Below are 27,317 nucleotides of genomic sequence, written 5' to 3'. Positions count from 1 at the left end.
CTGGTGGAAGCCTTGACTAGTCAGGAAGATCTCGTAACTTATGCGGAAGCTATGTTAGACATAGATTCCCAGAAGTGGGTGGAGGCCATGAGAGCTGAGATGGACTCAGTGGAAACCAATGGAGTCTGGACTCTAGTAGATCCGCCCTCCGGGGTAAAAGCAATTGGTTGCAAATGGATCTAAAAAAGGAAGAAGGGCCCCGATGGCAGGATTGAGACCGACAAAGCTCGTTTGGTGGCGAAAAGGTATACTTAGAAAGAAGGCATCGATTATGAGGAAACCTTTTCGCCCGTGGCCATGCTCAAATCCATTAGGATCCTGCTAGCTGTAGCAGCATACCATGACTACGAGATTTGGCAAATGGATGTCAAAACTGCGTTCTTGAATGGAGATCTTAGTGAAGATATCTACATGCAGCAGCCGCAAGGCTTTATTGCTGCTGGTCAGGAACACATGGTATGTAAACTTAAGAGATCCATATATGGACTTAAGTAGGCTTCTAGGAGTTGGAACATCCGCTTTGATTCAGTAGTCAAAACGTTTGACTTTGAGCAGAATCCGGATGAGCCCTATGTTTACAGGAAGTCCAGTGGGGATAAGATCACCTTTTTGGTGTTGTATGTGGACGATATCCTACTCATTGGGAATGATGTAGGAATGTTGACAATGGTCAAGGTATGGCTATCACAACAATTCTCCATGAAAGATCTTGGAGAAGCTTCATATATACTGGGTCTTTGACTCTATAGAGATAGATCGAAGCGGATAATTGGATTATCCCAGGCTGCTTACATTGACAAAATTGTCAAAAGATACAACATGGAGAACTCCAAGAAAGGAAACGTTCCTTTCAGGCATGGAGTCACTCTTTCCAAGAAGATGTCTCCAAAGACTTCTGAGGAGATTGAGAGCATGAGAGATGTTCCCTATGCCTCAGCCATGGGGAGCATCATGTATGCCATGTTGTGCTCTCGCCCGGACATTGCTCAGGCAGTGAGTGTGGTAAGCAGATTCCAAGCCAACCCAGGGCAGGAGCATTGGACTGCTGTGAAGAACATACTCAAATACCTTCGAAGGACAAAAGAGTTTTGTCTGGTATTCGATGGTAGCTCACAACAAGTTCTAGGGTATACTGATACTGATTTCCAGTCGGATCTAGATGATAGAAAGTCTACATATGGGTATGTTTTCACCATAGGATCATGTGCTGTTTGCTAGAAAAAAAGAAAACAGGGGTCCACTGCAGATTACACAACCGAGGCCGAGTACATTACCGCAAGTGAAGCTGCTAAGGAAGCCGTGTGGATGAAGAAATTCATACACGAATTGGGAGTGATACCGTCCAGCACATCACCCATCTCGTTGTTGTGTGACAACAATGGAGCGATCGCCGAGGCTAAAGAGCCTTGGGCCCACTCGAGGTCAAAGCACATCGAGAGGAAGTACCACGTACTACGGGAGATCGTTGGTAGAGGGGACGTCCTAATTCAAAAGGTAGCATTAGCAGATAATGTGGCAGACCCATTGACTAAGCCACTGACACAGAAGGTGTTTGAGAAACACGTGGAAAGTATGGGACTCCGACTTGTACCAGATTGGACCTAAGTGCAAGTGGGAGTTGTTAGACAGTTTTGTATGCCCTTAGCTTCAATCCGATTTGATGTACTTTTGTTTTTTAGTGTAAATAAAGAAAGTACATGTTTGATTCATGTTGTTTGGTATGATTCTGTGTAAAACCCTAAAACTGGATACTTATAGAGACTCGTGTTAGTTTTAAATGTTCACAGCCATTGGATAAGTCTGGGGAGATTTATCCTGCCAAGGCTGATACTGGTGTACCACCAAGTGTTGGGATGACTTGTCTCGGCCACCAGGGTGAGACCCAAGGCACATGCAGTATGGGATTACTCGAATCCTTGAACCGGACTAGATTTCCAGTATTGCCCTGGACCTTGGAGATAGATGGGCAAAACTGGAAAGTTACACCTGACCCCTAGACTCGATTATGACACTTCACTAGGTGTCGGATCGGGTTGTCTTTGATATGCCAATCAGTGAGATCCTTAGATGGGGATCAAAACCTGGGTATGTTGGGATAGTCTGAGAATTCATCTGAGTGGGTGATAATAGTGACAGGATCAGCCCCTTTGTCGGACAAAGGGTAATGATCGGGAATGCACTCTCTCTGATGGAAACCAAAACTGCCGGCAGTTGATTTCAATCGTTGGAATTTTGTTTTGCAAAATTAATATATATATATAAATATATATATATATATATATGTACGGTTTCAAAATGTTTGCAAATGGTTTTAATTCCCGGGATCCATGTGAGTGGAGAGTGCGGCATTGTTCCTTGCAGCGGAGGGAGAGGTCCTCTCTTGTCGGGCAGTGCTTGATCATTAAGGGCTGAGAGGTTAAGTGTAAGACCATTTACGATAGTACCTGATGGGCTAATCTTGCACCTGCCTACAGTCCCTTGGTTTTTATAAGATGGCTTGGCCCAGGGACCACTTAATGTAAGTGTTGGGCCCATAGGATCCATGTGATGGGCTCAGGGGTTTACTGAGATTTTCAGTGAATTCGGCTGGGCCTTGTAATAAAGGCTGGGCCGAACCCATGTGGCTGGTGTGTAGATCAATGTTTGGGTCTCCTGCCATACAAAGAAGCCCAACTGGGCAGCAGATTGGAAACTAGTTAATCACTGAACACATAATGGGCCAAAAGCCCATTTCGAGCTGGGCTGATGTGATCACCCATCTATGGGGCGGATATGAGATTATGTTAGCAAAAGGATAGGGCCTTTTAACCTTATCCACTCTGGGAGACCAAATTCAAATCAGATTTGAATTTGGTAACCTCCTGATAAGATCAGGAGTAAGCTAACTTAATCTGTAGATAGGATTAAGATAATCCCCTATTCAAATACTGATTTGGATTGGGATAACTCCTAATTAGGAGGTTTCTTAATCAAGAAGAAAGGAGGAGAAACCTAAGAGAGAACACATATCAGTTTTCGAACCAAGGGTTTCAAGAAAAGCAAGATAGTTTCCGGCGAATAGAGATTAGATCTCATTCATACTCCAAAGAGAAGAGAATCACTTCTCCTGTCTTCGTCCTTGGAGTTCTCCTCCAGCCGCCGCCGCCCTTGCCTTACACAAGATTCGATCTTTGTAGGGGAAAGAAGTCAAGAAACCAGTTCTTGACATCGGTCTTGCAGAAAAGACTAAAGAAGATTCGGTGTTCAAAGTTTCCAGAGGATTCTTGCGAAGGATCTAGTGTGTAGAACGTACTCTGTTGGTTCCGTTCCACCAACAGCTGTGTCATCTTCAGCAGGAGTGGATCTTGGTTTCTTCTTTGGGCGTGAACACCAACTTTGGGAGATACTGCTTCCCGAATCAGGTATATTCCTCCCTTTTGCTTTTGGTTCAGATCTGGTTTGATTATGGTTCAAGTAAGATCCTTGAATATTAAATTCTAAATTTAGGGAATATGATTCCCAGTTGGAAGAAGGTAGGAAATTTTTTTTTGAAATTCGCCCACCCATTCTGCAACCATCTTGGCGTCCATTAGATGGATCCTACCATTCTTTCAGGTCTTAGCCTGGCATCTAAGACAGGCCACCCCAACTGACTTGGTGGCACCACAGTGTCAGCCTTATCAGGACAAGTCTCCTCAAACCGACCCACTGGCTGTGAACATGTAAACTAACACGAGTCTCATTAAGTGTCCAGTTTAAGGGTATTACACAGAAACATACCAAGGGAACATGAATCAAATATGCACTTTTATTCATTTACGATAAACTCATAAAGTACATCATTCTGATTGTAGCTAAGGGCATACAAAACTGTCTAACAGCTCCCACTTGCACTCAGGTCCAATCAGGTACAAGCCGGAGTCCCATGCTTTCCACGTGTTTCTCAAACACTTTCTGTGATAGTGGCTTTGTCAATGGGTCTGCTACATTTTCCGTTGACGCTACCTTCTGAATCAGGACGTCCCCTCTATCAACAATCTCCCGCAGTATGTGGTACTTCCTCTTGATGTGCTTCGACTTCGAGTGGGCTCGTGGCTCCTTAGCCTGAGCAATAGCTCCATTGTTGTCACACAACAATGGGATGGGTGATGTGCTGGACGGAACTACTCCCAACTCGTGAACGAACTTCTTCATCCACACGGCTTCTTTGGCAGCCTCACTTGCGGCAATGTACTCGGTCTCGGTCGTGGAGTCTGCCGTGGACCCCTGTTTGCTGCTTTTCCAGCAAACAACACACGATCCTATTGTGAAAAAATATCCAGATGTAGACTTTCTATCATCTGAATCCGACTAGAAATCGCATCTGTATACCCTTGGATCTGTAGTGAGCTACCGTTGAATACTAAACAAAACTCTTTTGTCATTCGAAGGTATTTAAGTATGTTTTTCACAGCAGTCTAGTGCTCCTACCCTGGGTTGGACTGAAATTTGCTTACTACACTCACTACCTGACCAATGTCCGGACGAGTGCACAGCATGGCATACATGATGCTCCCTACGGCAGAGGCATAGGGAACGTCTTTCATGCCATCAATCTCCTCAGAAGTCTTGGGAGACATCTTCTTGGAGAGAGTGACTCCGTGCTTGAAAGGAACATTTCCTTTCTTGGAGTTTTCCATGCTGTATCTTTTTACTATTTTTTCAATATAAGCAGATTGGGATAATCCTATTATCCGCTTCTCCAAGGTCTTTCATGGAGAATTGCTGTGAAAGCCATACTTTCACTATAGTTAACATTCTTACATCATTCCCAATGAGTAGAATGTCATCTACATATAGAACCAAGAAGATAACCTTATCTCCAGTGTACTTCCTGTAGACACAGGGTTCATCCGAATTCTGGTTGAAGTCAAACGATTTAACAACAGAGTCAAAACGGATGTTCCAACTTCTAGAAGCTTGCTTAAGTCCATAAATGGATATATTAAGTTTACATACCATGTTTTCCTAACCTGCAGCAATGAAGCCTTGTGGCTGCTGCATATAGATATCTTCTGTAAGATTTTCATTCAGGAATGCAGTTTTGACATCCATCTGCCAAATCTCATAATTATAGTATGTTGTTACAGCTAGCAGGATCCTAATGGATTTAAGCATGGCCACAGGCGAAAAGGTTTCCTCATAATCGATGCTCTCTTTCTGAGTGTACCCTTTTGCCACCAGACGAGCTTTGAAAGTCTCAACCCTACCATCGGGGCCCTTCTTCCTCTTGTAAATCCATTTGTAACCGATTGCTTTTACCCTGGAGGGTGGATCTACTAGAGTCCAGACTCCATTGGTCTCCATTGAGTCCATCTCTGCTCTCAGGGCCTCCACCCACTTCTAGGAATCTATGTCCAACATAGCTTCCGCGTAAGTCACGGGATCCTCCTCACTAGTCAAGGTTTCCACCAGGTAACTATCCTGGTCATAACCATAACGGACTGGTGGCCTAGATACCCGAGTGGATCTTCTAGGTTGGTCACTACCTGGAACTTGTGGGACATCTCCCACTGCTCTTGAGCTCTCCTCATCAAGAACAACTTCCTGACGATGGGTGTCTAGGATGTAATCGGTTTCCAAGATATGCGCATTTTGACTGCAGAACACTTTCTGCTCACTTGGGTCATAGAATAGGTAACCTACAGAGCCTTTTGGGTAGCCTACAAATAGGCAACGGCTGTTCTTGGATTCCAACTTGTCTACACTCGTTCTTTTAACGTGTGCTGGACAACCCCAAATCTTCAAGTGTCTGACACTTGGTTTCTTTCCGGTTCAAAGTTCATATGGAGTATTCGGAATCGATTTCGTTGGAACCCGATTCAGCACGTAAATCGCAGTTTCTAATGCGTAACCCCAAAAGGATGTGGGTAACTCTGAGTGTATGAGAAGCGACCGGACCATATCCAATAAGGTCCTATTCCTCCTCTCTGAAACACCGTTAAGTTGTGGTGGAGCAAGAGGAACTAATTATGATACTATCCCATTTTCCTTTAAGTAGTCCCTGAATTCGTCAGAGAGATACTCGCCACCTCGATCTGATCGAAGGGCTTTAATTTCTCTCCCTAACTGTTTCTCGACCTATTGTCTAAACTCTTTGAACTTTTCAAAGGATTTAGACTTGTGTCTCATTAGGTACACATAACCATATCGTGAAAAATCATCTGTGAAGGTGATGAAATACACATGTTGATTCCGTGTCTTAACACTCAGGGGACCACATACATCAGTATGTATTAGGTCAAGTGTGCCTGTACATCTTTCAGGCTTACCGTTAAATGGCCATTTCGTTATCTTGCCTTGTAGGCAAGGCTCACAGGTTGGAAGATCTTCTACAGTTAGAAAATCCAAAGGACCATCCTTTACCAACCTTGTTATTCGGTCAATACCGATGTGGCCAAATCGGTAGTGCCACAAACATGTGGGATTAACTGTATCACGGGCTCTTTTCTTGGGGATTTTAGCCAACGTAGTTTCGGTTATGTTAGTTTCTAGAGAAGGATGTAGAACATAGAGACCGTTCTCCAGTTTGTCGTATGCGATGAATCTGTTATTTCTTTTAATAGTAATCGTATTACTAAAGAAGATAGAATAACCATCTGCACACAGTTTTGAGACAGAAATCAAATTTCTCCTTAAATTTTGTACATAAAGACAATCTTTCAGTACAATTGTTCATTCTCTAAAAAGTAACTCCACGGTTCTTATGACCGTGGCTGCAACAGTTGTAGTAGTCCCCAAGTAGAGTGTGACTTCTCCTTCACTCAGCCTTCTGCTTACCTTGAACCCCTGCAGTGAGTTACACGCATGAGTTGAAGCCCCGGAGTCAATACACCAGGACGCAGAAGCTACCAACAGATTGGTTTCTATAACACAAGTTTCAAAATTACCTTTCTTGGATTCCAGGTAGGCAGGACAGTTCCTTTTCCAGTGGCCGGTCTTCTTGCAGAAGTGAAAGGCATCTGATGCTTTGTCTTTCTTCTACTTCTTGCCCTCAGTTGCTTTCTTCCGAGTCTTCTTTGCCTTCCTCTTTCTCTTGCCTGTCTTGCTAGCTTCAACAAGCATAGCTACAGGCTCATCCTTTTTAATCAGTTCTTCAGCTCTTTGCAACATATTGCTGAGCTCTTGCAGGCTAACATTCAGCTTGTTCATGTTATAGTTCATGATGAACGGATTAAAGGAACGAGGCAAAGAATTAAGGATGGCATCTATCTAGGTCGCAAGGTCCAGCCCGGATCCAAGAGCCTCTAGTTCGTTGATGTATCCCATCATCCGAAGACAATGGTCGTGAACTTGTTGGCCCTTGGACATTTCTGCGGTCATGAACTGTTTCAAGACCTTTTGTCGAGTAGAACGATTTTGCTCTTCATACATCGTCCTGAGACTGTCCAATATGTCCTTGGCAAGTTCGATCTGATCGAACTGCCTCTGTATTGGGTTGTCCAAGGAGGCAATGATGTAACACCGGGCAAGGGAGTTTTTCTCCTCCCATTCCTGATACTCTCTCCTTCGGGCCTCAAAAGCCCTATCACCCGGACGCTCCGGGGCAGGATTCTTTGCCACTTTATCTAACTTTTCAGAAGCTAGGACCAGCATAAGGTTCTTGTACTAGTCGGCATAGTTTGGGCCCTTCAACTTGTTGTCATCAAGCAATTTTGCAAATGATCTGTTTGCCATTTTCTGATGAAAGAGCAAACATCAATCCACAACCTAATTTGATTCATGTTCATTTCATAGATATGGATTTTAATCTACGTTCCATTTCCATTTATTCATCTCTTTGATTTCCCTCCTTTCTCAGTGACGGAGACTATGGGTTGTCTCTGAAAATGTGGGAAATCACATAGGGTGCATGAAGCCAACTGTTTCAGCTGCATAACCCCACCACCTTTCTGTGAAGGATCATATCCACTCATCATATGAGTTTTCCCTTTGGCCTCTGTCAGACAAGGTTCAGAGCTGTTTTCAGGTAAACCTTTCTGTCCAGTGAGTGCTTACCCATCATATTCGTGAACGCCAAGGTACCGTGAGAGAGTTCCTATTTTCTGGTGAAGCCCCTCCCACATCGGTCTATGACGCCCCTATCATCTTGTGAAACACTCAGACAAGCCCAACAGCAAATGGATAGCCCTATCATCTCATGAAGTAATTCAGCCAACTGTATTAGCATATGGATAACCCAATTTTATGGTGCATCCCCACCCATCAATACAGTCAACCTTCATACTAATGATGGATGGCCTTTAGAGAGTTCATCATATGAATCTCCCTATCACATGCACTCATATTAGCTGGAGGGAACAGTTAATTACGCCCTAGTTTGATCTATGTCAAACCAAAGTGGCTCCCACTGACTTTCATAAAGTCAGATTTCGGTGGGCCTAAATCGGCTAGGGTTCCGCACGTAACCTCTTGATGAGGTGTGGGGCCCACCACTGAGGGAGGTCATCCAATGACTAAAAGGGACACCATGGAAATGACGTGCATTCAGCCATGGTGTGCGCAAGAGCCACTGTCGATTGAGCATGGGCCAAGCACTTATGGCCCATGTACGTAGCACATCACACATCCATACATCTCATGCAGGGATAAATTGATCCAATCAATTAATCATCTGTAAGGCCCATTTGAAGCCCATTTTAAATCCATAATATTAACCATTAATATTATCTAGGTATATGGGCCGAATGGTTCAGCCCATATAGCTTTATGTGTTAAGTGGGCTTTTAGCAGTTTTAACTATTTAAAACTGGTCCTTTACAGGTTGGGCCGAATTAACCATTTAATTAAACATCAATCCTCAGGCCCATTAGTGGGAAAATTAGGGCTGACTTTCAGCCTTGATTAAACCCTAGATTCGGTCCAAACAGTTTGAACCAATCTTGGTTCGAATGGGTCTAGGGTTTGATCTTTAATTCAAGAAAATAATCTGAAATTAAATATTGATAAAAGAAAATCAAGAATCAGTCAAACAGGGCTGTTCACATAATCCATCTTGCAAAACAGAGGTTAGATCATAGTTTGCAATTTCATAAACTGCAAATCACAGATTGCAATTCTCCCATCTGCGAAATCTCCTTCTCTACGAAATCTTCTTTTCTGCGCCGCCATCTTCGATCCAAAATTAAAATAAATAGAAATCCTAATTTCTATTAATAATTACATCAGATCGAATACCTATACAATCAGTCTAAAAAAAAAATTATTTTACAGACCAAATGTAATAAAGCAATCCAAAAATTGAAAAAACGCAGGTTCCCTGCGCAAATCAAGATTTTGATCTCCACTTGTACGAACAGCCCATAAATCAAGAAAATCATAAAGAACAGTTCTAAATAATAATCAGATTTATATAAAGTTAATTTCAGATTATTCGCCCATTAATTTTGGGAACAAATTTCCCAAAACCCGTATCTGCGCAAATCGGGTAGAACGCCTTCTGCCCATTTGCGCAGGTTCAGATCTGAAACAAATTGATTCAAGATTTGAACCATGGCTCTGATACCACTAAAGGGATGAGAGATCCATCGTATGGATGCCCAAATCTTGCGAAATAAAGGGGGCGAATTTCAAAAATTTTTCTCTCCCTTCAACTGGGAATCGCATTCCCTATTTAGAAAATCATATTTTCAAGGATCATTCTTGAACCATAAACTGGACCAGATCTGAACCAAAAGGAGTAGGAGAGGATTATACCTGATATGGAGAAATAATATCCCCCAATGAAGGTGTTCATGCCCAAGGAAGGATCCAAAGACTGCTCACACTGAAAATGGCGCAGTGCAGGATGGAGCAGAATCAACAGTATTCTTCTCCAAGAATTTTGTCCTTCGCAAGAAATAGCAGGATGGCACGTGAGCACAACTTCCTATCAATTCTTTCTCAAAGAAGTGATGTCAAGATCGAATCTTGACTTCTCCCACAACTGGAGATCGAACTAGTAAATAGGGCGGCAAGAACAAGGAGGCGGCAAGAAAGAATTCTGCAGGGTTACTTAATTCTTTCTTCTGTGATTTCAGCTCTCAAGAGGATCTGAATATGTTTCTTCTAAATGCTGCTGCCCCCTCCTTCTTTTCTTAACCTAAAAGATCAGCTCCTAATCCAATTAGGAGCTGCTTATCCAAATCATATTTGGATCAGCCCTCTCTTTAGGTGATAAGGATAAGCCCTTATCTTATCTATAGATTAGATTAGCTTTCTCCTAATCTCATTAGGAGGTTTGTAGATCTGAATCACATTCAGATCTGGACTCTCTGAGTGGATAGGGTCAAGACCCTATCCTATCTGCTAATCCATCTCAGAATTCGCCCCATAATTAACTAATTAAATAGCCCAGTTCGAAATGGGCTTTAGGCCCATTAAGCTTATGTGCTCACTTAACCTTCCAAACTGCTGCCCAGTTGGGCTTCCTTGTAAGGCGTGGGACCCAAGCATTGATCTACACATCAGCCACATGGGTTCAGCTCAGCCTTTGTTATAAGGCCTGGCCGAATACACTATTATGGACAGTGCACCCCCTGAAACCCATCAAATGGGCTCTATGGGCCCAACACTTACCCTAAGTGGTCCCTGGGTCAAGCCACCTTGTAACACCTAGGGACTGTGGGCAGATGCAAGATTAGCCCATCAGGTATTACTCTCAATGGTCTTACACATAACATCTCAGCCCATAATGATCATACACTGCCCGACAAGAGATGACCTCTCCCTCAGCTGCAAGGAATAGTGTTGCACTCTCTGCTTATATGGATCCCGGGAATTAAAACCTTCTTGCAAACATTTTAGAAACCATAATATATATACTTTTATATCTCATATAAAATATATTTTGCAAAACAAATCTCAACGATTGAAATCGGCTGCCGATAGACTTGGTTTCCATCAGTGAGAGTGCATCCCCGATCATTACCTTTGTCCGACAAAGGGGCTGATCCTGTCACTACGATCACCCACTCAGATGAATTCTCAGACTGTCCCAACATACCTAGGTTTTGACCCCCGCTAAGGATCTCACTGATTGGTATATCAAAGACAGCCCAATCCGACACTTAGTGCAGTATCATAATCGAGTCTAGGGGTCGGGTGTAACTTTCCAGTTTTGCCCATCAATCTCCAAGGTCCAAGGCAATACTAGAAATCTGGTCCAGTTCATAGATTCAATTAATCATACACTGTATGTGCCTAGGGTCTCACCCTGGCAGTTGAGACAGGCCACCCCAACCGACTTGGTGGCACCACAGTGTCAACCTTATCAGGATAGGTCTCCCTAGACCGACCCACTGGCTGTGAACATTCTAAACTAACACGAGTCTCATTAAGTGTCCAGTATATGGGTATTACACAGAAACATACAAAGGGAACATGAATCAAATATGCACTTTTATTCATTTACGATAAACTCATAAAGTACATCATTCTGATTGTAGCTAAGGGCATACAAAATTGTCTAACATCTGTATGAAACAAGGTGGAACAACCAGAGCTTCAATTGGATACCAAACTTGAAATGGTCCATCTATTTCTCATCTATTATTCTCATTCGACAATAGGAAATGATGAGGGTGGATTTTGCCCTCCAATGATATTGTGACACATGGCACCTTAGAACAGCTAGAAGACACCTGTAACCACTTTGGCAACAACTTGCCTTAGCCAAGTTGATGGTGTCCCATCTGATGGCCTGGCATAGGTGCGGCCCGGCACAGGCGCGGCCTGGCACAGGCGCGAGTTGGCAGCTTGGCCCTGGCACAAGTTGGCAGCCTGGTACATGCATGAGCTGGCAGCCTGGTACTGGCGCGACCTGGCGGCTTGGCCCTGGCGCGAGCTGGAAGCCTGGCACAGGCACGAGCTGGCAACCTGGCACAGGTGTGACCTGGCGGCCTGGGAGACATGCTCACCGACAAATTTGGCATGCATATCCTAACACTTCCACGATCCTTGGAAGTTGGCCCACGTGCCGAACGATCCGGAGGGTGGTCAACGTGCATGGCGGTTACCTCCAGGAATCTTGAACCACTTAGACGACCTCGTAGAAATCTCGGATATGGTACGTGAAGCCCATGCCAAACAATGCCTATATAAAGGAACCAACCCCAATGGCAAGAAGCAAGCAAGTAAGCAAGTTCTAGCTCTCAGACTTTGTGATTTTTAGCTCGCAGTCTACTATGAGAGTACTGACTTAAGCATCAGAGCGACCTCACCAGGTTAGCCATCCCGGGTCCTCTGACATTTGGTTTCTTGCAGGTCTTTAAAGAGCAACGAAGCTCATCAATCCAGCTCGGCACCTGGTTAGCCCGACACCTCACAGGCAGCTCGGCACCTGGTTAGTTCGACACCTCACAGGCAGCTCGACACCTGGTTAGCCCGGCACCTCACAGGCAGCTCGGCACCTGGTCAGCTCGGCACCTCACAGGCCGCTCGGCACCTGGTCAGCTTGGCACCTCACGGGCAACTCGCCACCTGGTCAGCCCGGCGCCTCACAGGTAGCTCGGCACCTCATAGGCAGCTCGGCACTATAGTCAGCTCACCACCTTGCCTGCCCAGCTCGACCCAGCTCGGCAGCCAAAGTTCTCCACTTCGGCCTGAGTCATCGGTCACTTGGAAGCAGACCAAATGACGAGGTACTTAGCAAAATAAAATTGATACTTCATCCAAAAATCGATTCATCAGGAAACTTTTAATCTAAACAGATGCCTGCACTTGGATGATAAATCGTCGCTGCTTGGTCATAGATCCTGGTTCTTCATCTCATCTTCTTTTCAATTCCACCAAGGATCATCAGGTATCTTTCTCTATTTTGGTTCTTCATCATCTCTTTTGAACTGGGGATTATTCTCATGTGCACGTTGAACATACTCTGACATTCTAGGAACCAACATTTAGATTCTTTTTTATCTTTATAAAAAAATCATGGGGGTTTGAGTAAATGGTTGGGATGGGCAGATTGTTTGGTATGCGGTTATTCTACTCTTATTAATGTTTTATGCTACGTAATGCGGTTCTTTAACCTTTAGGCATTATAATTGTTTGAAGAAATGACTGAGAAAGACGTTTAATCCTTTCCCTTTCTTCCCTTGTTTACTTGAAACTATTAATCCTTCAGACTCCGCGGTGCCTCTTCACTTTCCAGTCTTTAACTTCACTGACGCTAGATGTGCAATATGAACTTAAACCTTATATTCGCTTCTGCCTTCCATCCCTCAAGAAGCTTCACCTATATCGTATTACATTTTCTAATGATGACTCGACCCAACGACTCTTCTGTAGCTGCCCAATTCTTGAAGAGTTGATTCCAGAAGAATGCAATCGAGAAAAGCTTAAGGTTTTCAACATTTCTGCGCTGGAATTGAAGAGATTATACATAAATGATTATGGTTATGGTCGTAGGGATCTTGGTGGAAACGTGGTCTTCAAGTTATATGCCCCAAAGATTGTGACATTGGAGCTATATTTTTGTGTGAGAATCTATTCTCTAGGGAACATACTTTCATTAGTTGATGTTTCAATTGATATTAGCAGTAGATACTCAGAATTGAGTGAAAGAGAATTTGGTCTCGTATTGATTAATCTTCTTAATACGGTCTCTAAATCCAAGCTTTTAAAAATATCTAGTTGGGTCATGGAGGTAAGTTTGCTTCTTTTAACCATCCCCTCCTATTACCTTCTATCCTTTGTTTTTGTACTGTAGTTCATTTAATCCTCTATTAACGGGCATTTGTCACCATTTCTCCCAATATCTGACCTATGGAGATTGCAGTTTCCTCCTGCCTACATTTGGTAATGTGAACTTTTTGGAGGTGATTCCAAGCACTTCTAACTTTGATTTGCATTTGTTGGCAAAGTTACTTGATCGTGTACCTAATCAACAAACTCTTGTATTTATAGAGGTAGTTCTCAATGCTCCAATCTTTATTTGTTGGATTTAGAGTTTAGAGCTACAATTGTTGCTTGTTTACCACTGGATCACTTTCACTTTCTTCATTTCATACTTTTTATGATATAATATTGCTGAAATTTGGTTATATTTGATTCTTTGTAATGCTAGGTATTGATGTCAAGAAGAATATTGTTACTATTTCCTTTGAAAAAGGTCTTTGTGGTGGAATCAACTCTACATCAGTCAAAATCAGCAAGGCTCTTTAGAAGCTGAATTCTGGTACTGCATGGAAGCAGTTGTGCTATTAGTTAGTTTTTTCTTTTTTTTTTGCTTGTTTCTTGTAATTCCAACAAAAATAATGAAGCCTTTACAAACTTTTACTTTCCGGTCTACTGAAATCAGGTCCTGATAAGTAGACAAAATATGTTATTTTGGTATTAGAAGACATATATAAGTAGCTTTGGCATTAGAACACACTTGCACACATATGCATATAGAAATTTATCTGGTGTAAACACACACACACAGATATATATATTTTATATGTACCAAACTCCATAGGTAGCATTATCCTGAACACAGGGTTACCTGTCTAGTTAACCTCAAATGCATGCTATGTGTATATTGAATAGAGAATCTATGTTTCAGTTTTTTTTAATAATTATTGAAAAGGTTATTAAAATAAAAAAGAGTACAGAACTTGTCAAGAAAATTAAAAAAATGAAAAGAGTAAGAGCAGGAGAAGAGTTTTTGCTAAAATATGTATATGTTCAATCATATCCGAAGAACCCAACTATCTTATAAATAAAGTTTGCATAAGAAGAGCAAATCACAAACTAAATATTCCTTGAAATCGGACCCATTCTACAAAGAACTTTTCAAATCACTTAGTTTTGTGTTGCTTTGGACCAATCCAAAAATGAAGAACAAATATTTAGCTATGTCTACAAAAGTTTCCTGTTTTGCTCCCTCTAGATGCCCTAAAAACTCAAAATGCATCCATGCTCCATAATAACATTGTTTCTTTCCATCTAGAATTGATGGACAACAAGAAAAGGTGAGACTAAGAATGAACAAATGGAAGTCTTTTGAAGAGATGAAAAAGAACAACCACAAGAAACTAGAGACCTTTCAGCTACAAAACGGATGATGCCATGATGGATCACATCCTTTTCACAGCTACTCTACTCATGATGCACTGATTATGAAAACCTCTCGATTTAAGGTGTTTAAAAAAGTGTCAGAACACTATCTATCAATGACATCCAAGCAAAAATTTAAACACTTGGTGGAAAAGGATTAGCCCAAAACTTACAAGGATCAACCTGCACCACTTGGTTTCTGATTAGAACTTCACAAGAGGACTTGACAATAAATCTGTCATCTGACACTCTTTTCACCATCTATAATCAGTTTCTTCATGATTAATCTTCACTTAAGTCACCTTGTCAAACAAGTTGAGGCATTCTTCAATTTCTCTATCCAGTAGCAGTTTTCTAAAATCCAAAAGACAGACTACTTGACATCCATTGAATTAGTATTTTAGCTTACTCTGCGGTGATTTTAGTTCTTCAATCTGGATTTGCTTTATACAATATGATTAAGGCTATGAGATGTTAGCACATTACCCTTACTAGTGATATTTACACTCATATATGTACTTGTTTTCTGTTGACAATATTTATGATGCATTTTATAATTTCACAGGGAAGTCAAAACCATAGGATTCGTTATAGACCCGAGCCCACAGTATACAACTTCATAATAGTAAACCTACAAAGGAAAATCTTCTATTGTATCACATGTAGATCAGTTCGCCCACTGAGATATATAATCATGCCTGCTTATTGCTTTTTCTCTCCTTTATAATGAGAAGTTTGGCCTACAATGTACATGAGAAGACAAGGAGATGAAGAGAGTTTGAAGAATACATTGTACTGTGCACGTGAACTAATTAGAATAAATTTTCTTTGTTATTTCTTGTAAGACTAAAGTTCCAAAGGTTGTCAAAAAAAGAAACAAGTTATTTTGTATTGAATTTTAATTTGGATGAATAAAATTACAAAGTTTATTTAATAGGGGTAATAGCATATAAGGGCAACTTTTGGGGTTTAATATCCTTAAAAGTAATATATTTAAAAAATTTTCAAAAATAGGTTAACTTTTTAAAAATAATATCAATGAAGGGCAAAAATATCGTTCATCTTCTTCTTCTTGCCATTTGTTCATCAGAGCCACCGTCCGCCGTCCGTCACCGCCTCTGGCAGCGTTGCCGGAGGTGGCGGTGGCGGCACTGGTGGTTTCTTTGTCCAACGCTGCCACCTCCGCCCACCTTCGCCTCCGCCTCCGGCAACATTGCCGGAGATGGGTGGAGACAGAGGTGGCGGTAGCGATGGGTAGAGGAATGACCACCAGCACCGCCGCTGCCACCTCTGCCCCCGGCCACCTCCAGCAATGTTGCCAGAGCCAGAGGCGGGTGGCAGTGAACGGCGGTGGCAGGTGGTGGCGGGCGGCGGCTCTGGTGAAGAAATGGCAAGAAGAAGATGAATAGTGTTTTTGCCCTTTATTGATATTATTTTTAAAAAGTTAACCTATTTTTGATTTTTTTTAAATATATTACTTTTATTGATATTAAACCCCAAAAGTTGCCCTTATATGCTGGAAACCCTATATTTAATATTTGAGTTTTGTGTCCAATTACAATCAAATTACAGGTTGTTTTGGTAGGTGCAAAAAAATAAGAGAGATTTAGCAGCAATCAAGACTGACTACCGCTAGAAAAAACTCATGGCTGCTGATGAATCAATTTTTATTGATGTATTGATTTTTTGGTGATGGCCAATTTTTTGTGCTAAGTACTTCGTCATTTGGTCTGCTTCCAAGTGGCTGATGACTCAGGCTGAAGTGGAGTACTTTGGCTGCCGAGCTGAGTACTTTGGCTGCCTATGAGGTGCCGAGCTGACCAGGTGGCGAGCTGCCTGTGAGGTGCCCGACTGACTAGGTGCCGAGCTGCCTGTGAAGTGGCGAGCTAACCAGGTGGCGAGCTGGATTAATGAGGTGGCAATCTGGATTGATGAGCTTCGTTGCTCTTTAGAGACCTGCAAAGAACCAAATGTCAGAGGACCCGGGGTGACTAACCCGGCGAGGTCGCTCCGATGCTTAAGTCAGTACTCTCATAGTAGACTGCGAACTAAAAATCACAAAGTATGAGAGCTAGAATTTGCTTACTTGCCCCCCATGTCATTGGGGTTGGTGCCCTTATATAGGCATTGTTTGGTGTGGGCTTCATGCACCATATCCGAGATTTCTGAGAAGTCGTCTAAGTGGTCCGAGATTCCCTGAGGTAACTGCCATGCATGTTGACCACCCTCCGGATTGTTCGGCACGTGGGCCAACTTCCAAGGATCGTGGGAGTGTTTGGATATGCATGCCGAATTTGTCGGCGAGCACGTCTTGCAAGTCGCCAGGTTGGCACCTGTGCCAGGCCGCCAGGTGGGACACCATCAACTTGGCTAAGGCAAGTTGTTGCCAAAGTGGTTCTGGGTGTCACCTAGTTGTTCCGAGGTGCCATGTGTCACAATATCATTGGAGGGCTAAATCTGCCCTCATCAGCTACCATTGTAAACTTATAGTGGCGGTCAGGACTTACCCTTTAGCGGTAGTCGCGATTGCTGCTAAAAATCATTTCTAGTGGCAGTTTTTTGCATTTTACCAACAATTGCTAAAACTGCCGCTAGAACCTTTAGCGACACCTGGTTTAACAGTAGTTTGCCGACTACTGGTAAACTTTATAGCAGAAGTTTTGATTGTCGCTAAAAATCATTTTTCTTGTAGTGGTACTTTTATAAAAGTGCTTTCATAAAAGTACTTCTATAAAGTGTTTTCATAAAAGCACTTTCAAAGTGCTTTTATAAAAATTCTTTCGTAAAAGTACTTTTGCAAAAATGCTTTTGTGAAACTTTAATAAAAGTTCTTCCGTAAAAGTGCTTTCATGAAGTATTTTTACTTTTATAAAAGTGCTTTTATAAAAGTGTTTTTATAAAGAAATTTAATAAAGGTACTTTCATAAGAGTATATTTTGAAAATTTGAAAGAAAATGAAGGGCAAAATCATCACAAATGCTTATTTAAGTGCTTATTGGAGAAAAAGACTACCAAACGCCCAATATGAAATAAGTGCTTATTTTTAAAATAAGCACTCAAAAAAGTTGGGGGCTAAATGCAAATAAGTGCTTATTGGAATAAGCACTTGTTTTTAAGCATTATTTTTACTCCCAAACAAGGCCTTAATAGTGGCTTTTTATGACTAAAATAGTTAGTCTTATTTACTAAGAAATAACATGGATAAATGCACTAACCCAGATGAACATATCCTAAAAAACACTTATCTAGATAAATAATCTCCCGGAAAGAAAACAGGGACTCAATGTTTTAAATAAAAAACAAGGATCGCTGGATTGCCTTTACCACATATCTGGTGGCTATTTGGCTGAATGTTACTTAGGCTGCATTTGGAAACGATGCAAATGGAGTGTAAATCCCGGTTCAGGGTAAATTTGCACTCTAGTTCACTTTTGCCTGTGTTTGGCAACATTATATTTATGCATTGACAAATGACAGACCAATGCATATTTACATTGATAATAAGATGTAAAAGTACATCAATAAAAAAGAAGTAAATTTGCATTCAAATGGGCTTTTGATAAAAAAAGCATATGCTTTATTGAAATTCATGTTTGCATCCAATATTACAGCTAAAAGTCTATTTGGTAAGAAGATAAATTTATCGGTGCAAAACTAACTCAACTTTACAATTTATATGAACCGTTTTACAGTCTACATATTTGCATTCACACTTATTCACATTGTTTCCAAACGCAGTCTTAGGAAAGCATAAAACCCTTTTCAGTTACCAAATTAACTGGAATGAATCAATGAACATGAATCTCTACGATCGTTGTGATACAATTAATCTAAACCAGAAATATCATAGAGTAATCATTTTTCAGTTTTTTTATTGGCATAATCATGTTTTCAGATTCTCTCAACAGTTGGATTTTTGGTTTTTATAGTGCTAAAATGATATCCAGTATGACAACCACTCCATCAAGGCTATATTTATATATTTTTAAATGATATTAGAGTAAGGCTGCATTATCTTGTTCCATTTTTTTTCTTAATTTTTTTGTGCCAGACCTGTCCTGGTGATGAAAGAATTTGAAGATGACTTCTCAAATTATTGGCAAGCCCGGAGCTTGATATCCTTAAAACACTTATCAGTGAGAAGATAGTCCACGCTGATGGCTGATGCACGTAGGGGTGGCAAATTGGGTGGGTTGGGTTGAGTCCCAATTCATTCATAGTGACCTGCTAACCCACTAGTGACCATTAAAGAATGGGTGTCAGTGCATCACAATCCACCCTGACCCTCACCCGGAGTCACCCATTTTGATCAATTTTTCAAAATTTGATAAAAATCTTCAAAAATAAATCAGCAAAAAATAAAAAATTACAAAAAATGCATAAAATGATAAAATTTTGAAAAATTATATATTTTGACTAAAAAGTCAAAAATTGCAGAAAATACATAATGATAAAAATTGCAGAAAACACAAAATTATAAAAAATCAAAACATATATATTTCAGCCAAAAATCATAAATTGCATAAAAATGATTAAAACTTAATATATATATATATATATATATATATATATATATATATATATATATATAATAAACTTAATGATAAAAATGTATAAAACACAAAATAATAAAAAATTCAAAATTTATATTTCAGACAAAAGTAAGAAAATGCAAAAATTAATAGAAAATTGTATAAAATTATAGAAAATGCAGAAAATTATAAAACATGCAAAAATATAGAACATGCAAGTTTTTTGCAACAAAATGTAGAAAAAATGCAAAATTGGGAAGACATTCTTTGATTAAGGAAGTTTACAAAGAATGCAAAAAAGAGCTCTCTGAAATCCACCATCGTGAATTGGGGTGCAACTTGGGCAGGCCCAGCGCGAACCCGAACTGGCCCAACCCGAAATTTTACACGGGTTGAGCTTGGATTTTCGGTCCTCGGGCTGGGTTCGGGCCCAAGAAGTTGGGCTTTTTTATTTTTCGGGCCAGGCTCGAGCCTAGCCCTTAGGTAGCCCGAACCCGACCCAATTATATATATAATTTTAGAGTGGGTTCATTGACCAATCTGAACTTGGTCCGGGCCTGAGCCCAACCCAAGTGCATCAAATAATAGGGTGGGCTGGGCTCAGGTTAGAAAAACTGGGCTTAACCTAAGGCTCGGGCCTTAACCCCAAATTTTAGGGCCAGGCCTGGGTTGACCATAAACCCAGCCCAACCCGCCCAACTTGCACCCCTAATCGTGAGGGGCAACCCAAATCAACTCTAGTGGATAAAAATCAAGCGATTGAGTAGGACGCTTTTCGACCAAGAAAATTCAGGTTACGACATGGGTTCCAGCTCCAGCTCTTCGCAGACCTGAAGAACCATGCATCTAATGATACGACGACAGTGATAAAGCAATAGTTGTAGAGCAAGAAAACAATATGCCAACCAGCAGCTTTTGTAAGGTCTCCTGCTGGTCGTAGCAGAGATTTTCGATCCAGAGCAACGGTTGTGTAAAAGTTGCAGATCAGGAAATTTGGAGCTTAAATTTGAGTAGATGCTTTACAAGTGCGGCAGAAGAAGTTACCCTGTGGCTCTTGTCAGATCCAAGAGCAACGGTTGGAGATCGACATGGTCAGGGACGAGTACAAATACAAAATACAAAAAATTCTCAGTTTGAAAAGAGTACAAATACAAAAATGTACAGTACAAATATATACAAAATAATATAAAATACAAATAGGTACCATGACCCACCCTGACTCAACCGTTTTCACTTGACCCCAATGAGTGACTTGATCCATATTGACCCACTGTGGGTGGGGGTCAAATGGGTTAGGGTCAAAATTACTAGCAGTGGATGCAAGGGAATCACTTCTTGAATGATATTGGAGTAAGTACCAAGTACATAAGTCACAGAAAACAAGAACCTTCAGAAAATGCTCAAGGGATGTTAATTTGGAGTAAATATGCTTGGAGTTCTTGGCTATCTGCCTAAGAGGCACCACTAAGACGGTCCATCAATTTATTCCCCTTCAGCTAATGAACTCCATACATAAAAAATATACACATTTTCATGGGTTGAAAAAAAAAATGCTGTTGAAAGATCCCATTTCATTTTTTTTTTCTGCTATCTGCAATATCCTATAAGAGCGTTTAAAAAAAAAAATGCAACACACCTTTTCATGGATTTTCCTAAGGGTGTTTTCAAAAAAAAAAAATGCTGTTGAAAGATCCCATTTTCATTTTTTTTTTCTGCTATCTGCAATATCGTATAAGAGCCTCCAAAAGATCTTTTTGTTACAGAAAACACTTTGGTTCTACCAGTTTTATCACTTGCTCTTTCAAATTCAGTGTACTTGATGAGATAAACTCGATAAATTTGACTTGATGACAAACCCTATGCTTTTCATTTTAGAGAAGCGGTTCACCTTGGATCATGCCACACCAATCCTTTTCTTTGTCCTTCCTTTTTGATCAGTCACAAGATTTCACTGATGATCAATTTGGAAGAGGGGATGTGCATGCTCCCTAGTGAGAGATAAATCTACAAGCAACTTAAACAACATCAAGAAGATGGAAAGCTAATCCCTGAAGGTTAGCAAAGAGAACGTATAATGTAAAAAGGGAAAAAGGCGTATGCCAAAGCGTCATCCTAAGTGCTAGGTTAATAGCCTCCTCAATATGATAATTTAAAAGCCAGGGACCCTTGGACAATGTCGGCTTTCATCGGATGACCACCTGTGTCACCCTCGTCCATCCTCCCCAGTCCAAGAGAAAAGGCCAGCCCATGCACTCACACGTAAGGAGCATTCTACAAACCTAGCAGATCCCCCATTTCTGAGTAAGCTCTCTTCAAATTGGAAATTAACATTTCTATTGATAAGAGGAGGGGGGAGTCTTTAATTGAAGGACCACCTGGAAGAATATGAAAGTGTCTTCTATGGTCGTTTGGGGGGTATGGTCCATGGCATTCTTTTGTTGCCAGGGTCCAAAGGCCATGCATCTCAAGGCCTTCCAGGAGAGATGTCCTATCCTAAAAAAGGAACCTCTTTCTCCCTTCCTATGTGACCTACATCAGTGTATGTATGATAACTTTCCAATAGATCTTTCTACTATCTCCAACCAAATCAAATAACAAAGCTTCTTGTGTAATTGATTCCAGTCCCACCAGTTCCAAGGAGAGAGAAGGGAAATCTTAAGCATGAGCACTCCTTGAGAAAGTGGGAACCATGTCAATACAACCTTCTATGTAATGACAAGAAGCAACGAATACCATCCTTCAACAACTGCCTCCACAGATACTATTCCTTGGTCAATATTAGATGTGCCACTAGAATGCTCACCAAGCCAATCAGCAAGATGTATTCAAAGCTAGTCCACAGGTCCAAACAACTCCCCTCCCCCACCCCCCCTTCCAATTTGGTCATGGGGTGAACAGAGCCTCTAGAAACCCCTTTAGTTGTCTCGAACATCCAAGCAATCCAAGTAAACAGTGTTCAATCTGTGGACAAACCAAAACTACAAGATGAAAGTCTATCCATATAATGGCTCTTTATTTTCCTTGAAAATAATCATTACAAACCATTATTATAGGCCTTTGTACTAATCTGTGCAATTGTCCAGTGATGTACATAAAGTTGTTTCAATGCAAAAAATACATTAACTCCTTTGTCATTTATATCTAGATGGATTCAGAGAAAGGAGTGATAGAAGAGTAAGGGTGTGGCTGTGCTCTGTCTCAAGTACAAGTGGTCAAATAATGAATATCTATCGAGATCATCAGTATAACTATTAAGCTGTATGTTTTCAGCTTATGCAGAGCATAGCACCTCGGGTACTAATGGAAATAGAGTTCAGACATACAGGTCAGACCCTAAATATGCGACAGGTTAAACCATTATTTAGGAAACAGGGAGGTTTCAAGTCAAATCCTAATTCAGGGATCAAGCCAAGATTACATTACCCAACCTTCATGGAAATTCACTTGCTTTAATTCCTCAATGATAAATTCAATCTGGAAAATTTCTTCCCCATGTAGTTGCAGACCCCAAAAGGATTCATCACTGGAAAGCACTTAACTACCAGAACACTTTTAACAACCATATAAGAACATTAAATTCCTTCCTTACCAAGAAAAATAAGGGGAAGACATGATACTATCGAACCTGAACAATTCATGATTCTTGTATCATTAAGCTTGAATGTGAAAACCTGATTGCATATCAATTTGAAGAATATTATTTCCTTTACTTAATTTGAAGACATATCCAGAATAACAATAGAAAATGATCCATCAATTTTATGTTATGATAAAAAAGACGAAATAACTAATAGTTATCTTCATTAGCCACGTAATGATATTTAAAAGCTTCTGAAGTTTATGTATATCTATGCTTTCCTAAAGTAGAATATGACTTGCATTGACTGAATAATGTTATTCAACAGCTAATTTTTTCTTTCTTTTATCTTTTCCCATTTTATTTGGATCAATAAAGTGAGTGTATCAGTAATAAAAAATGTATATGTTATAAGAAGTAGGGGATATACCACACTTTACTCCAAGGGCTCCCCTATACACAATGTACAAATAAATATCCTTATTTGGGTAAGGAAAGAGAACAGACCACAAAATTCCCTCTCTGGCAAATGACTAAAGAATCATCAGATCTTTGAAGGGCCATTTGATCTGTTTCTCATACTATCTATCACAATCTAAGAGTATTCTCAATAATGAGTTTTTGAAAACCTATGGGTTCAGATATTCCTGTGATTAGGGTTCCAAATGGATCAGATTGAATCAGATATACCTAGATCCAAATTTGATTTGTCAATATTTGGATTCAAATCAGATACTGAACAGCATTAATAGATTAAACTAACAATAATTAAAATATTATATTTTATTAATAAAATGAACTAATCATGACTTTGATATTGTTTATCATGAACAAAATGAATTGAAAATAACTTGTATGAAACTTAAACTGATGACTTTTAGTAAAAAGATAACATTCAAACCAATTTTACTAAGGGGTTGATCTATATAAGATCCAATTATAAATGGATTGGATTCACTGTTAATCAGAATGAATTCGAATTCGAATTCAAATTTGAACTTGGACAAATGAATGCTGCTTGCAACCCTAAGAGTGCTTGAAACATTGACAATAACTCGGCCTTTTCAGAGTTACTCAATCCTAACATCTATCCCCATGTGTATGGGCAACATTAGGGCCTTTGAGTAGCATTCATTTAATAATAAATAACATGCGTTGAGCAATAAATTTAAGAAACAGAACCAACTCATCCTTTATTATAACAAGTAACAACAAGAACCTACTGAACAAAGATGAAAGGAAACAAGTAAAAGCACAACTAGATCTGTGCATTTTTCACAGTTACAAAGCCTATAATTAGATGCCATTCAACATGATGCTAAGGGCAATGCCAGGAGAATATAAAGAGCTAACCAAACAGAACCTGAGAGCTTGAGGGTGTTAAGTCAGAGAAGGCTTCTGGTGCATCCACCAGTTGCCATTGAACAAAGAAGCTGGACTTCTCCCTGGAGGTACAGCTGGGTCTTATCCACCAGATATGACCAACAGCTATATGAAGGTTAAGACCTACAACATAGATCTGATGATCACTTGAACTTACAGAGAAAGGTTTGCATATCTGCTCTGGTAGAGGGGAACCAGAAACTGTGTCCCAAGAATCAGTTTCAACATCATAAACCTTCAACTTCATCCTCTCATGTTCAGAAACCACGAACAAGTGCCCTTCAACCACCACACTTGACCCCGTCCACCCTTCCCTAAGCCCAACAGACATACTTTCCCACTTGTCTGATCTAGGATCATAGACCTGGCCCCTTGGAGAGAATAAGAAAGGCCAAACCCAGCCTTCAGTCACAAAAAGCTTGTCATTGAGAACTGCTGCATCATAAGAAACCATGTTAATGCTCATGCTTGCAACGGGGTGCCAATTCCCTTTGACAGGGTCAAGGACCTCAGCAGAATCAAGCTCAAAAAGATCTGTGCTGTTCCCTCCAGCCACATAGACCATCCCATCAATCACTCCACTGGCAAAGAATGACCGTGCAGTGAGCATCTTGTTCATAACAGTCCAACGATTTCGTTGTATTTCATATTTTAGTACCAAGTCAAAGGGGCAATCCATATCAGATACCATGCCCCCGCAGACAAAAAGGGTGCCTTCAGAAGGAATGGAAGCACACCTAAATCCATGGGGACACACACGGTCCTTGCAAGGCATGGCTGGAATTGTGTGCCAAGAGAAGTGGGTGAGGTCAAGGACCAGCCATTGGATCTTCCCAGTGCATTTGTGGAAGGCAAAGACAAAGAGCCAGGGATCCTGAAAACCTAGCTCTTTTCTTCTGGTGAAGAACCTTTCCTTGTTACCTAGTAGCAGATGCCATCGCTTACAGACAGCTCTGCAGGCGGGGTGGCTTTGTACTGGCAGCCGGAGGAGGCAGTTGATAGCAATATCATCAGGAAGGCCGGGGATGAGAGGCTCTCCATGCAGAGCTAATTCTGCATCCGATGATGAACACATCAAAGATGATGATTGGCTTACAGCCACTCTGAACTTGGGTGACAATGTCATTTGTGAATTTCCTAACTTGTGTACTGGAGACTGATAGGATGAAACTCGAACTCGCTGCATCTTTCCCGTTCAAAGGTTATAAATAATTCAAGCACACAGAAATTTGCTCACCTTGGGGAGGTGAGGTATGTAAATAACGATTATATTCTGGTGATTTATACTATTAGGTTGAGAACTCAAAACTAAGAAAACCAATCTACTTATTAAACAATCAGTAGCTAGAATCCTTTACCCATTCCTCTGTTTTCCATTATCTATCTTCTCTCCATAAAGTCATAAACAGAAATTTTCATAACTGAAATCTGAAAAACAGCAACACAAGAACCAACTCCTTTTCAATATCCCCCGTTAAATCATGACAAGTGATTCAGTTCCAAGCTGTCAAAAGAAACAAATATAACAAATTCGAACTCAAAATTCGAAGTTCACATACCCAATAGAAATGCATCTCAATTCTCTTCGGAAACTCGGCTTCATACGTTTCACCTTATCAAAATTCCACGCAAGAACTGATGACAACAAAAAATGGATGCTTCTTTTCCTATGCCCCAGAAATTCACACAAAAATGACCATAGAAGTATCTGATGATTCTCGTCCTTCAAAATCGAAAAGACCCACAAAAGGTTTCTTTCTCCAGCCTTCCAAAATACCCAAATGAAAAATCTAAATCCCAACCAACTTACAACCTTCAATATCTTTGAATTTGAGCCTAGAAATCAGGTATTAACAAGAAACAACACCAATACCAACTAATTTCACTTTCCTGCAAAAACCCGCCTCACGTAACAACACACAAATCAATTTTCACAAAAATGAATTTTCCCTTCTATGTTGTACATACAAAATTAGAACCCATGAGACCAAAAAACCCAAAAGCTGCAATACATCCAATTGCTTAGAAATTAGTCCCACAAATTTGACAAATCCAATACCGAAAATCTAGCTAGAAAAGATGGAAAGAGTCAGATGATTATTATACCAGAAATCATTCGATAGCAAACCATCTGAACTCACAAGCCGGTGATGCTACCACAAGTTCAGGAAGCCAACCAATTCGACCCTCAGGAGCAAGGAAGAGAGTATCAATCAGACGTTAGTCCCCTGCAAAGGACCACATCCTTATCGCTAATGGAGCCATGAAGGGTCCAAAGGGTGGGACCCCATGGAAGGTAGCATCTTGGCCAAGAATATGATTTCGTCAAATGGTGAAAATCGTCTAACAGAAACACATTAGAAAATCATTTTCTACTGTTTTGTTTTGGCACCCGAACATGGAATCGACAAGACGTTGTTGTTGGACTAGGATCGGACCGGACGGTCGAACCAAGACCGGCAGTCCAAAACAGTTTTTCTTGCAAAATAGTTTCAAAAATAAAAGATAACTTCAAATTATTTTTGTTTTTATTTTCTTACTTTTTTTTTATTTAAACAAGTCAATAACGACACCGGATGATTGATCTATTCAACCCGTTACCTAATGACTCGTCAAAAAAAAAAAAAAACCCGTTACCTAATGACTAAACCAAACCGGCCTTAGCCCAGGTCTAGGTTTGACAACGACCACATGTTTGTGGTTGATAAAGCGACGAGGATGAATGGCTAGTAAACTGGTTTAAAGCAACTTGGATTCCTTCCACAGATTCGGTGGAAAACAACGTAGAC

The 27,317-nt window shown here is 40.6% G+C and overlaps 1 protein-coding gene across 2 annotated transcripts; it reads right to left on the bottom strand.

Annotated features, from left to right (window-relative positions):
* Positions 1–24,312: 24,312 nt before the first annotated feature.
* Positions 24,313–26,771, bottom strand: LOC104590918 (Galactose oxidase/kelch repeat superfamily protein). Of its 2 annotated transcripts, XM_088901764.1 has the most exons (3): positions 26,635–26,771; positions 26,088–26,531; positions 24,313–25,956 (listed from the first exon to the last, which is right to left on the bottom strand). In XM_088901764.1, exon 3 carries the CDS (start codon positions 25,712–25,714, stop codon positions 24,494–24,496), a length of 1,221 nt encoding a protein of 406 aa, XP_088757890.1. In that variant the 5' UTR covers positions 25,715–25,956; positions 26,088–26,531; positions 26,635–26,771; the 3' UTR covers positions 24,313–24,493. The 2 variants fall into 2 exon arrangements, with proteins under 2 accessions (XP_088757890.1, XP_010247993.1); XM_010249691.2 differs by having other exon boundaries at positions 26,088–26,719.
* Positions 26,772–27,317: the final 546 nt, after the last annotated feature.

The sequence above is a fragment of the Nelumbo nucifera genome, chromosome 3, assembly GCF_055504915.1.
Source record: "Nelumbo nucifera cultivar China Antique chromosome 3, China Antique-T2T, whole genome shotgun sequence".
NCBI lineage: Eukaryota > Viridiplantae > Streptophyta > Magnoliopsida > Proteales > Nelumbonaceae > Nelumbo > Nelumbo nucifera.
This window is presented reverse-complemented; position numbering and strand designations above follow the sequence as displayed.